Here is a 13,359-nt window from a genome sequence, read left to right as displayed (position 1 = left end):
TAGTTTTTCTTAGTTTTTGAAAATCATTTTTCTTAAATTTGAGAAAAATAAATTGATTTGAAAATATTTTTCAAAATATTTAAATCAACTAAACATGAAAAAATTAGAAAACATTTACCAAACACACTCGTAGTCTTGATATGAGGTAGACGGGGTCCCTATTTTGAGGAATTCAAGTTTAAGTTTGATTTTTTTTAATTTTTTTTTAGCTATTTAGATATTTGAAATTGAAATTTAAAAGTTTTGAATTTTTCAATAAAGTCTCACGTTGGGTTCGAATCTGGATATAAAATTTTCTTTAATAGACAATATTTTAAAATAGATTATTTTGACATGAATTTCGATTAATTAGACTAGCTCCAAAAAGTCACCTTTGATAAGCAAGATCCTTTTTAGAAAATTAAGCAACAAAACCTAACTTATAGTGGATTTTGTGAGGTCAATATATATGAATTCCATTGTGGATAAAACTTTTTCATCCCCGTAATCTAAATCAAAACTTCAAAGTTATAAATTTTTTATAATAATTTTAAATTAATATATAATAATAATTAATTTCACAATCAAATATATAAATACTTAATAAAATTTTTACTACATACAGAGAGTCTGACAAAATTTATTTGGTTCACATGAACTTATTGTAACGCCTTTATGAGAAATACTTATCTGCAAAGCAGACTTTTCGACATAATCCAATTTGATAGGGCTGTACACTGTTTTTTAATAAATTACTTATATATATAAGTAATTTTTTAAATGTAAATACAGAGTTTGAATCAAACTTATTAAATTTTATAGAATTCATAAGTAAAGTAAGTTGCGACTTCACCCCTATTTGGATTTTGAATTTTCTTGAACCAAAAATTTATTGTAAATAATCCCTCTGCCTCAACAAAAATATAGATAATCTCAATAGTTTTCACACCCTATCCATCTCAAACTCCACTATTATTGATGGAGATAATTTCTATAATCTCTATACTCCATCTGTCTCAAACTCCACCATTGTTGTTTGTTAATTACCTTTGACACATAATTGGAGTGCCAAATTTTGTAGCACCAACACCAACGCCATCACCGCCACGAGGAACTAATTGTCCCTGAGAGATAATCATGGACTTGTAAATCTCCACTAGCACCTTCTCATCATATTCTTTCAATTGTCTCATTCCGAGTCCGGTACCTCTACCAAATCCAATGCTCATACACCTCGAATTACCAATCTTCATCATCATATTTACATACCCATCGCGCATATTTATTAGTATTTTCTTCAGCGAAAATCGCCGAAGCTTGAGATTCAATTTCAGTCTTGGCTTTAAATTTATCTTCCAAAACCTTCGTTTTTTATATTCGATCCAATTCTTTCTTCTCCAACCCGACCCGTTTAGCCTCTCGTATCCTCTACTCCTCCTACTCTTCCAGTAACATTTTAATCCTCTGTATAAGCTCATTGTTGATACTGTTAATCCTCCCTTACATTTTTTATTTTTATTTTTTTTGAGTTTTGGAAAAAATAAAAAAGATGAAATAAAAGTGAGGAAAAAAGTGGCAATGAATTTTGGGTTTTATAAAAAAAAAAAAAAAGAGGTGGGAGGGAGAGGGAGTTGGAAGATAATGAGGGGAATATTTAATGGGTGCACAGGTTTATGGTTAATTCGTTACCTGTATTTTCACGCGGACATTAATGGGGTTGTGTATGTGCTACTTCCTCCGTTTCGATTTTCTTTGTCAAATTTTATTTTACTTTTGATTTTTTATCTGATCTTTTGAGTTCGTATTAAAGCCGCAATTAGATTTGGATCGTGGATTGCATGACCCATTCGACAGTAGAACTCTCAACAAAATTTTCTTCATACTCAGGTCTCGAATTCAAGACCTCTAATTAAGGATGAAACAATCTCTGCACCACAATCTATGTTGGTTAATTGTCAAATTTTGACTTGAAACACATATTAAAAAAACAATAATTGGTATAGTAAGTTTACTATTTTATCTATATTAATTGATGGAGTCTCAAATATATTTACTCTCTATATTTTTCAAAGACATTAACTCAATCTTAATAAATTGAAGGTATAATAATAAAAAAAATTATCCTTTCTTGATTTATCAAAATACCCAGTAAAAATAGAAATTAAATTTGAAAATTTTTCATAAGTAAAATAAGATCCCAAATCACATTGCTAAATTAAATTAATATTTTATAATAAAAATGAAAATAATAAAAGCATACTATTAATATTATATGAAGATGAATAAGCTAGAACTACGCTTAATACTATCAAACTAAATATTAGTAGATAAAAAATAATTTCAGCATAACTAATTTCAATATTTTTAATACATTTTATTCAATATTATTTTTATACACTCTCAACCTAACTAAGTGGCTTATGAATCAAGAGTGACCCATGCTTGATTTTTAATCCAATGTAGCTTGCAATATATCCCCCTAGTTTATGTGACCACCAACTTATAGAACATTTAATATTCTTCAATAATACTCTTCCAAGTTTGTCATCATCGTATTATAAAACTATATCATAAGCACAAAATCCGCTTCCTTTTTATGATTCTTCTTTTGTCTTATCCCTGTGTACGTCCACGCAAAGACAGAAATAAAATTAGACCAAAGATTTAATAGATGATAGAATTATTCAAGAAATTAATATAGAGATAAAATTACTCAATTTTTGAATAATAGAGGGACAAATTTAACAATTTCCCATTAGTAAATACAGTTTCATATTTTTGCTTAAGATTGTTAAGATTAATTTATTTAGGTCGGGCTAATTTTGTTTCCTTGATCATTTTGTTTCTCAATGTTTTATTCAATAATTGCTAAACCACCAAAATATGAACCATAAAGAAAAGCCTTAGGTGGCACCTTCTATAGCTTAAACAAACAAGACAGGATGATAAATACTTTGATTAAAGAATAGTAATTAATACAATCATCAATAAATGATGTCAAAGACTGAAATAATTAATACAAATGTTTCAATCATTAAAAACTAAATTGCATTCAAGAAGCGCATGAATTTGGCCATTATCCCATGCATTTGCATTTAATTAGTTTCATTAATCAATCATGGTTTCACTAGGACCTAGCAAAGAGAAAGTGCTCCCGATTTGTGCATTCACAAAGCTCAAACCTAAAATCTCGTTTACCCATTCATCTCACAATAGCCCTTAGTGGCGGTAATCATGACCTAAGATGCTCGGCCTTTTCAAAAAATTTGCCACACCCTTATCGAATTCTTCAAAAATACACTATTTTTGAAGAATTCAACATACACTCGATGACAGTTTTGAAGAGCTTGAGTAACATAGACCATAAGTATCTCTCTAACAGGCACAAGGTTCAACAAAAACATATACAATGTAATCCTACAAGTAGGGTCTGAGAATTATAACGTGTACGCATATCTTATCCCTACCTTAAGAGCTAGAAAGGTTGTTCCCAATAGACCCCCTCTACTCAAGGGAAAACATTTCAAAACAAATCCATAAAATATATAGCGAAAGTAAAGAAGTTATAGCAAAATATTATAGAGCTCTAATGGTTCCGCTTATTTCATTTATAAAGCTAAGAAATCCCAATCCTACTTAAGATATTCTTTGAAAATAAAACAACCTAAAATAAGCTCCTAATACTTGAGAGAAAAGAACACAGATATAACACCAGACATCATTTTTTTCCCCTTTTTAGGAGCTGAAGTTGCTGACCTCAAAGACTTGTGTTTCTTGGGTGTCTGTAGCCTCTCTGGTGTATACACTTGGCTCAATCTCTTCATCCTGCCACCAGTTTTACCTGCACCCAGAGTTGCAAAATTAACCTATTTTTTTCAGTAATCCATCCAAATATAGAAGAGTTGAGTCAAGGCTTGACCCAATAGATTGAACTCGAAATGACTTATCGAACTATTGGGTCAAATAGTGTAACTTGACAGGGTCAAATGTAAGAGATTGAAAATTACTTACATTGAAAGACTTAAAGTTAATACTATCAAACCTCTCTATAATAATGTTGTTTGTTCATATACTTTTTGGCTGCAATAATGGAATGTTGTTATAGAGAACATATCATATAGCATAACATGTTGGACAAATCCATTATTTGATCCATTTCGATCAATTCATTTTGACCCAAACAAATTCTGAACGGGTTGAATTATGACTTGTATATTAGTCTTGCTTGTTTTTACCAGCCCAAATTTGATCTAACTCGTCCATTTGTTACATTTTACCTGGAGTAGTTGATACATTCTTCTTCAATGCTTCTGGGGTCTTTACTTGGCTCAAGCTCTTTATTTTTTCCTTGTGGGGATTAGCTGAAATCTTATATGAATTGTTGATTTTGAATATCTACTCCTACTCTACGAATTTCTTCAACTGAACAGAGAGGATTTTCTTGAAATTTGGGGGAAGAAATTCCTTATACTTAGCTTCAATGAACTTTGCTATTACTGGCTGGCTTGAACCTTTTCGATCTTTCAATGATGTTATTGCCTCTGTGATCATCTACAGAAACACAAAGCATTAGCAGAAACTAAAGGAAAGTTCACAATTTTAAGCTAGCGTTTGACCATAAAATTTGATCAGATCGATCTTCAAATGTTTCAAAGTTCATAGTTTTTGTGACTTTCACTCACAAAACTTTAAAAAAAAATTCAAGTAAATACAACTTCAAAATCTATAGTCACACGAGAGCTTGTCAGGTGTATGCAAAGGTGAATGCCGAATTTAAATTTGATTGATTTTTTCTTCATGTTCTTACCACTGAACCAATCACATTGTGAAATTACGGGTTTATAATCTAATATCTGTCGATAATACTGGTTCAATTGAACCCAGTAATTATAGTTTACTGCTAATATGTTGAATCTGTGATCTGTCTCTAACAAAAACGAATTGTGAATCTCTATAACTTTCAGATTTTGTTGAGAAGGGAAAAAAATAAATTAAAGTACCAAAAAAATAGGGTTGATGTAAGTTCGGAGATGAATTCGAATCTCAAATTTCTAAAGCACAATGGATGCATATAGAGTCAGTTCCAGAATTTAAATTTGATTGATAAAATTTCTGTGCTCTAAATTTCAAAGGCACGGTGAATACACCAGACAAAGGCAGATGCAAAATTCAAATTTGATTCGTCCAAATTGTTACACTTTTGAAATTTAATTTTGAGTTCATAATCTATTATCTATTGCAAAATTTGGATCAATTAAACCTAGTAATTATAGTCTACAGCGTATATACTTCGTAAATATCGAATCTGAAGCTGTAAAAATGAAGAGTTTACCTGGAAATAAGATGGATGAGCATTTGGAGATGAATTTGAAGCCTTCATTGTGATTACCATGGATTTTGTTCTCTATTTTTGGGATGAAATTTGAATTTAAATTCGAATTTCATTTTGGCGGAGTGAAATGGAGGGAATTGGTTATGGGCTTGGATTAGTATTCATCTTATACATGGGCCAAAGATTGTCTTCCAACTCAATTGTGCTCTGTATGTTCATTTGAAGGCCCATTAACTTGTTGATTCTGATTTACACGAAACACCAAGTTTAAATAAGGAAAAATTAACTAAATACACAACTTATTTTATCATATTCTCTAAAAATATTTACCATTTCAAAAAAAAAAAACTCTACTCTCTCCTATTCTCCGATACATCACTACATCACTTTACGTGATGTACCAGAAAGTCGGATACATCACTTTAAGCGATGTATTAGTTGGATACATCTCGTAAAGTGATGTATCAGGACGTCGAATGCATCACTTTATGTGATGTATCCGAAAGTGACCAAAAAGAAGGGATTTCAGAAAAAAATTAAAAGAATAGGAATAACGTGTAATTGGAAAGAATCACTATAAATTTAGGTAAAATTACTTTTAAAAAAATAAAGAAAACTTTTTAATCTTGTAATTTTTATATTGAAGATATGTCAGATATATGAAAATGTTCTTTATTCTTGCAATTTTAAACATGCAATGTAGAAAGTTGAAATTATTTGTTAAGAAAAAGAATGACAAATTGAAACGGAGGAAGTATTCGGTGAGCCTGCTTAATTTGACAACGTATTATTCAAAACTTTTGCTTGAATCACCACCTACGGATGTGGCAATTTAGTTGGACGGATGAGATTCATAATAAGAGGTTTTGAGTTTACAACAACAACAACAACCCAGTGAAATCTCACATCATGAGGTCTGGGAGGGTAAAGTATACGCAGACCTGACTCCTACCAATGTAGGACGTCTGTTTCCGAAAGACCCTCGGCTCAATAGAAGCATAGAAAGAAAAAAAAGTCAGACAAGAATATTAAAAGTAGGAAAGTAGATAACGAAAGCGTTCCAAACAATAGTATAATCAAAGCACAAAAAAACAGTAGATATTGTTAGATAATAACATAAATAACATAAGATAACATAACACACATAACATAAATAACATAAATCAGAGTATAAGAAATCATAGTGCGTTAATACGCCTACGAATAAGGGGGAATAATGCCACTATGTACTAGACTTTTGCCCTAATGTGTGTCCTCCACACCCTCCTATCTAAGGTCATATCCTCGGTAAGTCGTAAATGCGCCATGTCCTGTCTGATCACCTCTCCCCAATATTTCTTCGGCCTACCCCTACCTTTTCTGAAACCATCAATGGCCAACCTCTCACATCTCCGCACTGGTGCATTTGGGACTCACCTCTTCACATGCCCAAACCATCTCAGTCGCGTTTCACACATCTTGTCTTCCACCGAGGCCACTCCTACCTTGTCTCAAATATCCTCATTTCTAATCTTGTCGCTCTTGGTATGCCCACACATCCATCTCAACATTCTCATCTCGACAACTTTCATCTTTTGCACGTGGGAGACCTTAACTGGCCAACACTCCACCCCATATAACATAGCTGGTCTAACCACCACTTTGTAGAACTTGCCCTTAAGTTGTGGTGACACCTTCTTGTCACATAACACACTGGAGGCGAGCCTCCATTTCATCCATCCTGCCCTAATATGATGTGTGACATCCTCGTTGATCTCCCCGCTGCCTTGCATTATAGAACCAAGGTACTTAAAACTACTTCTCTTTTGGATGGCTTGGTCCCCAAGCCTAACTTCCGCACCAACCTCCTGAGGAGTCTCACTGAACTGGCATTTTAGGTACTTTGTCTTGGTCCTACTCAACTTAAACCCTTTAGACTCCAAGGTGCGTCTCCAATCTTCCAGTCTCATCGATGAGGACTATGTTATCCGCAAAAAGCATACACCATGGCACCTCACCTTAAATTTATCGCGTCAATACATCCATCACCAAGGCAAATAGAAATGGACTAAGAGCTGATCCTTGATGCAACCCCATCACAATTGGAAAGTGTTCTGAGTCCCCTCCTATTGTCCTTACCCTGGTTATGGCACCCTCGTACATGTCCTTGATCACCCTTATGTACGCTACAGGTACACCTTTAGCCTCCAAACATCTCCATAGTATCTCTCGTGGAACTTTATCGTAAGCCTTTTCTAAGTCGATGAATACCATATGCAAGTCTCTCTTCCTCTCCCTATATTGTTCCATTAGTCTCCTCATAAGATGGATGGCTTCCGTAGTTGAGCGTCCCGGCATAAATCCGAACTGGTTCTCTGAAATATACACGCCTCTCCTCACCCTCATCTCCACTACTCTTTCCCACACTTTCATAGTATGGCTTAGAAGCTTGATACCTCTATAGTTGTCGCAACTCTGGCTATCCTCCTTGTTTTTGTATAAAGGGATCATGATGCTCGACCTCCATTCTACGGGCATCGTTGCTATCGTAAAGATGACATTAAATAATCTAGTCAGCCATTCCAAACCTATCGAGCCCGCACTCTTTCAAAATTCTCTAGAGATCTCGTCAGGTCCGGTCGCTCTTCCCCAGCGCATTCTACGAACGACACCTTTAACCTCATCGCCCGTAATACTTCTACAACCCCCAATATCGTGACTACTTCCTGTATGTTCCAAATCTCCCAACACAATTTCTCTAACCCCTTTGTCATTCAAACGTTTATAGAAGTATGCCTGCCATCTTTGTTTGATAAGGGTCTCCTTTACCAATACTTTTCCGTGCTCGTCTTTAATGCACTTCACTTGATCCACATCGCGTGCCCTTCTCTCCTGGGTCCTGGCTAGCCTAAATAATTTCCTTTCCCCGCCTTTCTCTTCCAGTTCAGCATAAAAGCGTTCAAAAGCTGCCTTTTTGCCATTTTGAGTTTAAGTTTTAGAAATTAAAAAATTCTTGATAACAAGCCTTTTCTCCTTAATTGGGTTTTAGGTAACTAAATTTTGCTTAATCCGACTAGTGAATTCCAAATATGATATGGTTCAATCATCTTTCTTCTTTTTTATCCTATGAAAAAACCCTAAATTTAGGTGAATTTCATTGATTTTTGATGTTCATGAGATTCTCTAAACTATCTCTCTTAAGTTTCCAAGGTAATACCTTAACCGCATTTTGCGAAGAGTTCAAATTTAAGAGTATATAATATTAATGCTGGAATATTACTTCATCTGTCTCAAAATATTTATCATATTTTACTTTTCAAATGTTAAATTATACTCCCTTCATTTCAAAACAATTGAATTCTTAGAATATTTTATAGTATTCAAAATAATTGAATTGTTCACAATTCAATATAGTTGATTTTTTTAAAATTTTATATTTTAAGGTTGAGTTCTAAGAATGAATTAAATGAATATTGAAAGATTAATACGAAGTTTGAAAAGAAAAAAAAAATAAAAAACATATCACTAGTTTATGACTTTACATATTCCAATAATTCAATTATATAAACTCTCTCACTCATTTTGTCTTCCTAGATCCGAGGAGTTTTTGGAAAAAAAGCTGCAGTCTTTACAAACCGTAATTCTCAAAACCCCTTTTTTCTCAAATCTTTAGATCTCCTTTTAATACTTTTCTAATCAACTATCAGTCATGGCAGGATGGGCACCAGAGGGTTCTCAGTTTGATGCTCGTCAATTCAATGTGAAAATGACGGTGCTACTTGGTACTGAACAACAGGAATTCTTCACATCATATGATGAGGTTTACGATAGTTTTGATGCCATGGGTTTGCAAGAAAATCTTCTGATAGGCATCTATGCCTATGGTTTTGAGAAGCCATCAGCTATTCAGCAAAGGGGTATCGTTCCCTTTTGCAAGGGCCTTGATGTTATCCAGGAGGCACAATCTGGAACTGGAAAAACGGCAACTTTCTGCTGTGGAGTTCTCCAGCAGCTTGATTACAGTTTAGTTGAATGTCAGGCTCTGGTTCTTGCACCAACCCGTGAGCTAGCACAACAGATTGAGGAGGTTATGCGTGCGCTTGGTTACTATCTGGGTGTGAAGGTTCACGCGTGTGTTGGGGGTACCAGTGTTCGTGAGGATCAGCGTATCCTTCAGAGTGGTGTTCATGTAGTGGTTGGTACTCCAGGCCGTGTCTTTGACATGTTGCGCAGGCAGTCTCTACGCCCCGACCATATCAAAATGTTTATTTTGGATGAAGCTGACCAAATGCTCTCTAGAGGTTTCAAGGATCAGAGGCCCAAGATGTATCCTTGTGGCCAAGTCCGCATTGATTTCAAGATGTGTAGGTCTCTGAAGGTAAGTGTAGAACTCTTTGAATTTGACAAAGAGCACAACAAAGAAGAAGAAGAAAGAAGAAGAGAGAGTAGGGATTTATGATATATTTCAGCTTTTGCCACCAAAAATCCAAGTGGGAGTTTTCTCTGCCACTATGTCACCAGAGGCTCTTGAGATTACTAGAAAGTTCATGAACAAGCCAGTGAGAATTCTTGTGAAGCGTGATGAGCTCACTCTTGAAGGTATTAAGCATTTCTATGTCAACGTTGATAAGGAAGAGTGGAAGCTTGAAACACTTTGTGATCTTTACGAGACCTTGGCCATCTCCCAGAGCGTCATCTTTGTTAACACTAGGCGAAAGGTTGATTGGCTTACTGATAAAATGCGTGGCCTTGATCACACAGTATCTGCAACTCACGGAGACATGGATCAGAACACAAGAGATATCATTATGAGGGAGTTCCGATCTGGCTCATCTCGTGTGCTTATCACAACCGATCTCCTTGCTCGTGGTATTGATGTCCAGCAAGTCTCCCTTGTTATTAACTACGACCTGCCAACTCAACCAGAAAACTACCTGCATCGTATTGGTCGTAGTGGACGATTTGGAAGGAAGGGTGTTGCTATCAACTTTGTCACCGAGGATGAGGAAACGATGCTTTTTGACATTCAAAAGTTTTATAACGTCGTAATTGAGGAGCTCCCAGACAATGTTGCTCATCTCCTTTGAGGTGATTTTGGCTCTATGAGGGGAATTGTTCCTTCCCTACAGGAAGTTGTCTAATATATTTATTCAGAGTGAACTACTGCAAACTTTGTCTGGTTTGTCATTTTGTTTTTGGAATTGTCCAAATAACTTTGGATTTGGTTGTTGTTTAAATTGTTTATGGACGTTAGGCATTTAGTAGTTGGGCATCTGTTTAAAAAAAATTATTTTGGAATAGAGGAAATATGTATTATGACCAAATTATTAAGATGTGAGAATTTTAATTGAATATGTTTTAAAAAATATTTATCATTTTAAAATATATTTTTATTTTATTATTATTTTTAATAATTATTAATAATACTTTAATTAAATAAGACATTATATACACTTTTTTATTTGGGGAAAAGGAAAAGAGCATTATTATTTCTCTCTTTTTCTTCATTTTTCTATCTCTCTCTTTCTCTTCTCTTAGGGCTTCTTCATTAATTTGTACGTTTTAAGTGCACAATTGTAATGGAAGGTCAAAAATCTCCTAGAAGAAGCCTACGAATTCGAATTGTTGATTCAATCGGTGGTGGTGAAGTGAATGCCAGTCCTACTTTTAGTTTGCGAATTTCTGCAAATCAATCTCCAGAAGAAGCTGGTGGTGAGGTTAATCAAAATTTTCAAGCAATGCATGTGAAGAAAAATGGCGGTAGAAATAAGAAAAAAATTACAGAGTTGAGTTCTAAATCTAAATCGAAAAGAAAACGAATTGATGTTACATCGACATCTAAGAAAGTTATTGACAGTGATGATGATTTTGAGGATTTACCTCTTCAATTTCAGTCAAAGAAAGTTAGACCTATTATTGCTCAGGAGAAGAATCCAAAAATTCGAAATCGATTCTGCAAAAATACGATTTTGCCGGAGAGTCTATATCCGGTCTGTCATTCTACCAACACATTATTTAACTGATAGCATTTTCAATTTGTTTATGTATATTTTCTTAGTTTGTTGTTGTTTCGAACTTGTGTGCTAGATGTTAAAGAAAAAATTTGTGGATTTGATACTTTTATTATAGTCTAAATTTATTTGCTCAAGTTTATTATATCAGTGATTGTTGGGAGTTTTGCCAGGAATTGTTAGATCTTTTGTATTGAAATTTATTTATTTTTTAAAATAAATAAATATAAATGAATTAAACTTTGAACTAAAATGTATTACGCATACATTAAAGTTGAATTAGAAGAGAAAATGAAATCTGTAGTTAATTGAAAAAAAATTCAGTGATCTGTACACCATAAAAATGAATTAAACTTTGAACTAAAATGTGTATTACACACACATTAAAGTTGAATTAGAAGAGAATTAGAGATATTGATCTGTAAAGAACAAAAGTAAATTTTTTTGTGTATTTTATACTTTCATTATAGTCTATTTTATTTTAATTTGTGTATTATACTTATGTAGTCTTGACTGTGTAGGCATTTGTTCCGCATTAAATAAATCTTAACTATCTTGCTGTTTTGAAATCAAGTTGTTGTATTTTCCTACATTTTCATGTGTACCAATTGCTATCTTTTCTATGCTATGATACAATCACTAAATTCTAACAAATATTAAGATGATTTATGGATAAGCTCTGTCTTATCCTTGATTGATGAATGCTAATATTATCATTTGGTTTTTTTCTTGGTGAGATTTGTATGAAGCTGGATAGTAATTACCTATTTCTCTGGCTGAATGTGCTTAGTTTCTTCGTTAAAGGCAAATCTGTTCCTTATTATCATTTTTTTTCATAAATTGATTGGGTTGAATATTTTCGTTTTGATAGATATATTGATAGGTTAGATTAGAGGCATGCCCTGGACAGAACTTTATAACATGTCTATACTTTTATTGAACTAATCAAGAAACAATATTCTAAACTTCAGTTAAGAGTGGAAGGAAGAAATCAAGGAAGAGTAAGAAAGATTTAGGGCCGACAAGCCAGTCTAGAAGAGATTCCCAGCGATCTTCAATTCAACAACAGATGCGAAAACTTGCTCTTCTTCATAGTCATAGTTGGGTAGAGGGGGGACGAATTGTTGAAAGGTATTTGAAGGTGTGTGATTCATTTCCGGCTAGAGGGGGGCGAATTTTCTGACTCAAAACACTGCTGGCATGATTTCATTGATTTTACCACACTACTTGAGTGTGGTCAAGTTCTATGATAAGCGTCCTGAATTAAAGGAATCACCTAAATACAATGGAAAAAATGAGTTTGAGCTCACTGAATCTAAGTTCATAACTGAAGGGATTCCTAGACAACAAGAAGATTCATTGTAAGTTTAATTGTTTATTAAATAAATATTATCTTTTATATTGGTCTTATTAAACTCAATAGTATTTTTATAATGATTTTATATTTTAAATTTTGTAGGGATTGTGGAGTTTTTGTGGATGCATTTGCGGAGTTAGTGAGCAATGGTCAGGATATTGCAAATCAACAACTAAGTGCAGACAGTCTCCGAAAGAGGTTTGGGGCTTTACTATGGGAATATGCAGTGAAGAAGCAAAAGAGTAACCTTCGAAGTGAAGACGAAAGACCACATAAATAAATAAATGTAGTTATATTAGTTAAAATGTCTATGAAAATTATGTTGTCTAAAAATAGTTTATAGCTGATGTATTGGTTAGGTTTTGAAGATTGTTTTCAATAGTACATTTTTTAAGATGATTTTTGTTCATGTAAAATACACTTTTAATATAGTTTTTTATTCATGTAAAATATATCTTCTTCTTTTTTTATAATGCAATGCATAGCTACGTTACTATTAAAGTATTTCAGTAGTGTTATCAAACTGAAATATGCATTTTGAATTAAACTTGAATAAAAAAATGAATTAAACTTGAATGAAAAATGAATTACATACATATTAAAGTTGAATTAGAAGAGAATTCGACACGAATGAAAAGTGTAGCTAATGAAAAAATCTTCAGTGATCTATAGAAACACAAAATTGAATTAAACTTGAACTA

The 13,359-nt window shown here is 33.5% G+C and overlaps 2 protein-coding genes and 1 long non-coding RNA gene across 3 annotated transcripts; 2 read left to right on the top strand and 1 right to left on the bottom strand.

The window, feature by feature from the left end:
• Positions 1–2,381: 2,381 nt before the first annotated feature.
• Positions 2,382–4,525, bottom strand: LOC129901627 (uncharacterized). Its single transcript, XR_008769886.1, has 3 exons — positions 4,257–4,525; positions 3,736–3,820; positions 2,382–2,598 (listed from the first exon to the last, which is right to left on the bottom strand). It is a non-coding gene; the product is annotated as an uncharacterized LOC129901627 (long non-coding RNA).
• A 4,456-nt stretch (positions 4,526–8,981) lies between these two features.
• Positions 8,982–10,436, top strand: LOC129900978 (eukaryotic initiation factor 4A-2-like). Its single transcript, XM_055976081.1, has 2 exons — positions 8,982–9,616; positions 9,735–10,436. The coding sequence occupies exons 1-2, from the start codon at positions 9,000–9,002 to the stop codon at positions 10,375–10,377; spliced, it is 1,260 nt and encodes a 419-aa protein (XP_055832056.1). The 5' UTR covers positions 8,982–8,999; the 3' UTR covers positions 10,378–10,436.
• A 2,065-nt stretch (positions 10,437–12,501) lies between these two features.
• Positions 12,502–12,938, top strand: LOC129900977 (uncharacterized). The gene is made up of 2 exons (XM_055976080.1): positions 12,502–12,662; positions 12,761–12,938. Exons 1-2 carry the CDS (start codon positions 12,502–12,504, stop codon positions 12,936–12,938), a joined length of 339 nt encoding a protein of 112 aa, XP_055832055.1.
• The last annotated feature ends 421 nt before the right edge of the window (positions 12,939–13,359 follow it).

This window comes from Solanum dulcamara, chromosome 8, assembly GCF_947179165.1.
Source record: "Solanum dulcamara chromosome 8, daSolDulc1.2, whole genome shotgun sequence".
Taxonomy (NCBI): domain Eukaryota; kingdom Viridiplantae; phylum Streptophyta; class Magnoliopsida; order Solanales; family Solanaceae; genus Solanum; species Solanum dulcamara.
The sequence above is the reverse complement of the archived record's forward strand: the minus strand, read 5'-3'. Positions and strand labels throughout refer to the sequence as shown.

Coding starts and splice junctions, on each gene's coding strand:
- LOC129900978 (XM_055976081.1), top strand. CDS start 9,000: ATGGCAGGATGGGCACCAGAGGGTTCTCAGTTTGATGCTCGTCAATTC. Junction 9,617..9,734: donor AAGGATCAGAGGCCCAAGAT/GTATCCTTGTGG, acceptor AGAAGAAGAGAG/AGTAGGGATTTATGATATAT.
- LOC129900977 (XM_055976080.1), top strand. CDS start 12,502: ATGATTTCATTGATTTTACCACACTACTTGAGTGTGGTCAAGTTCTAT. Junction 12,663..12,760: donor AGACAACAAGAAGATTCATT/GTAAGTTTAATT, acceptor TAAATTTTGTAG/GGATTGTGGAGTTTTTGTGG.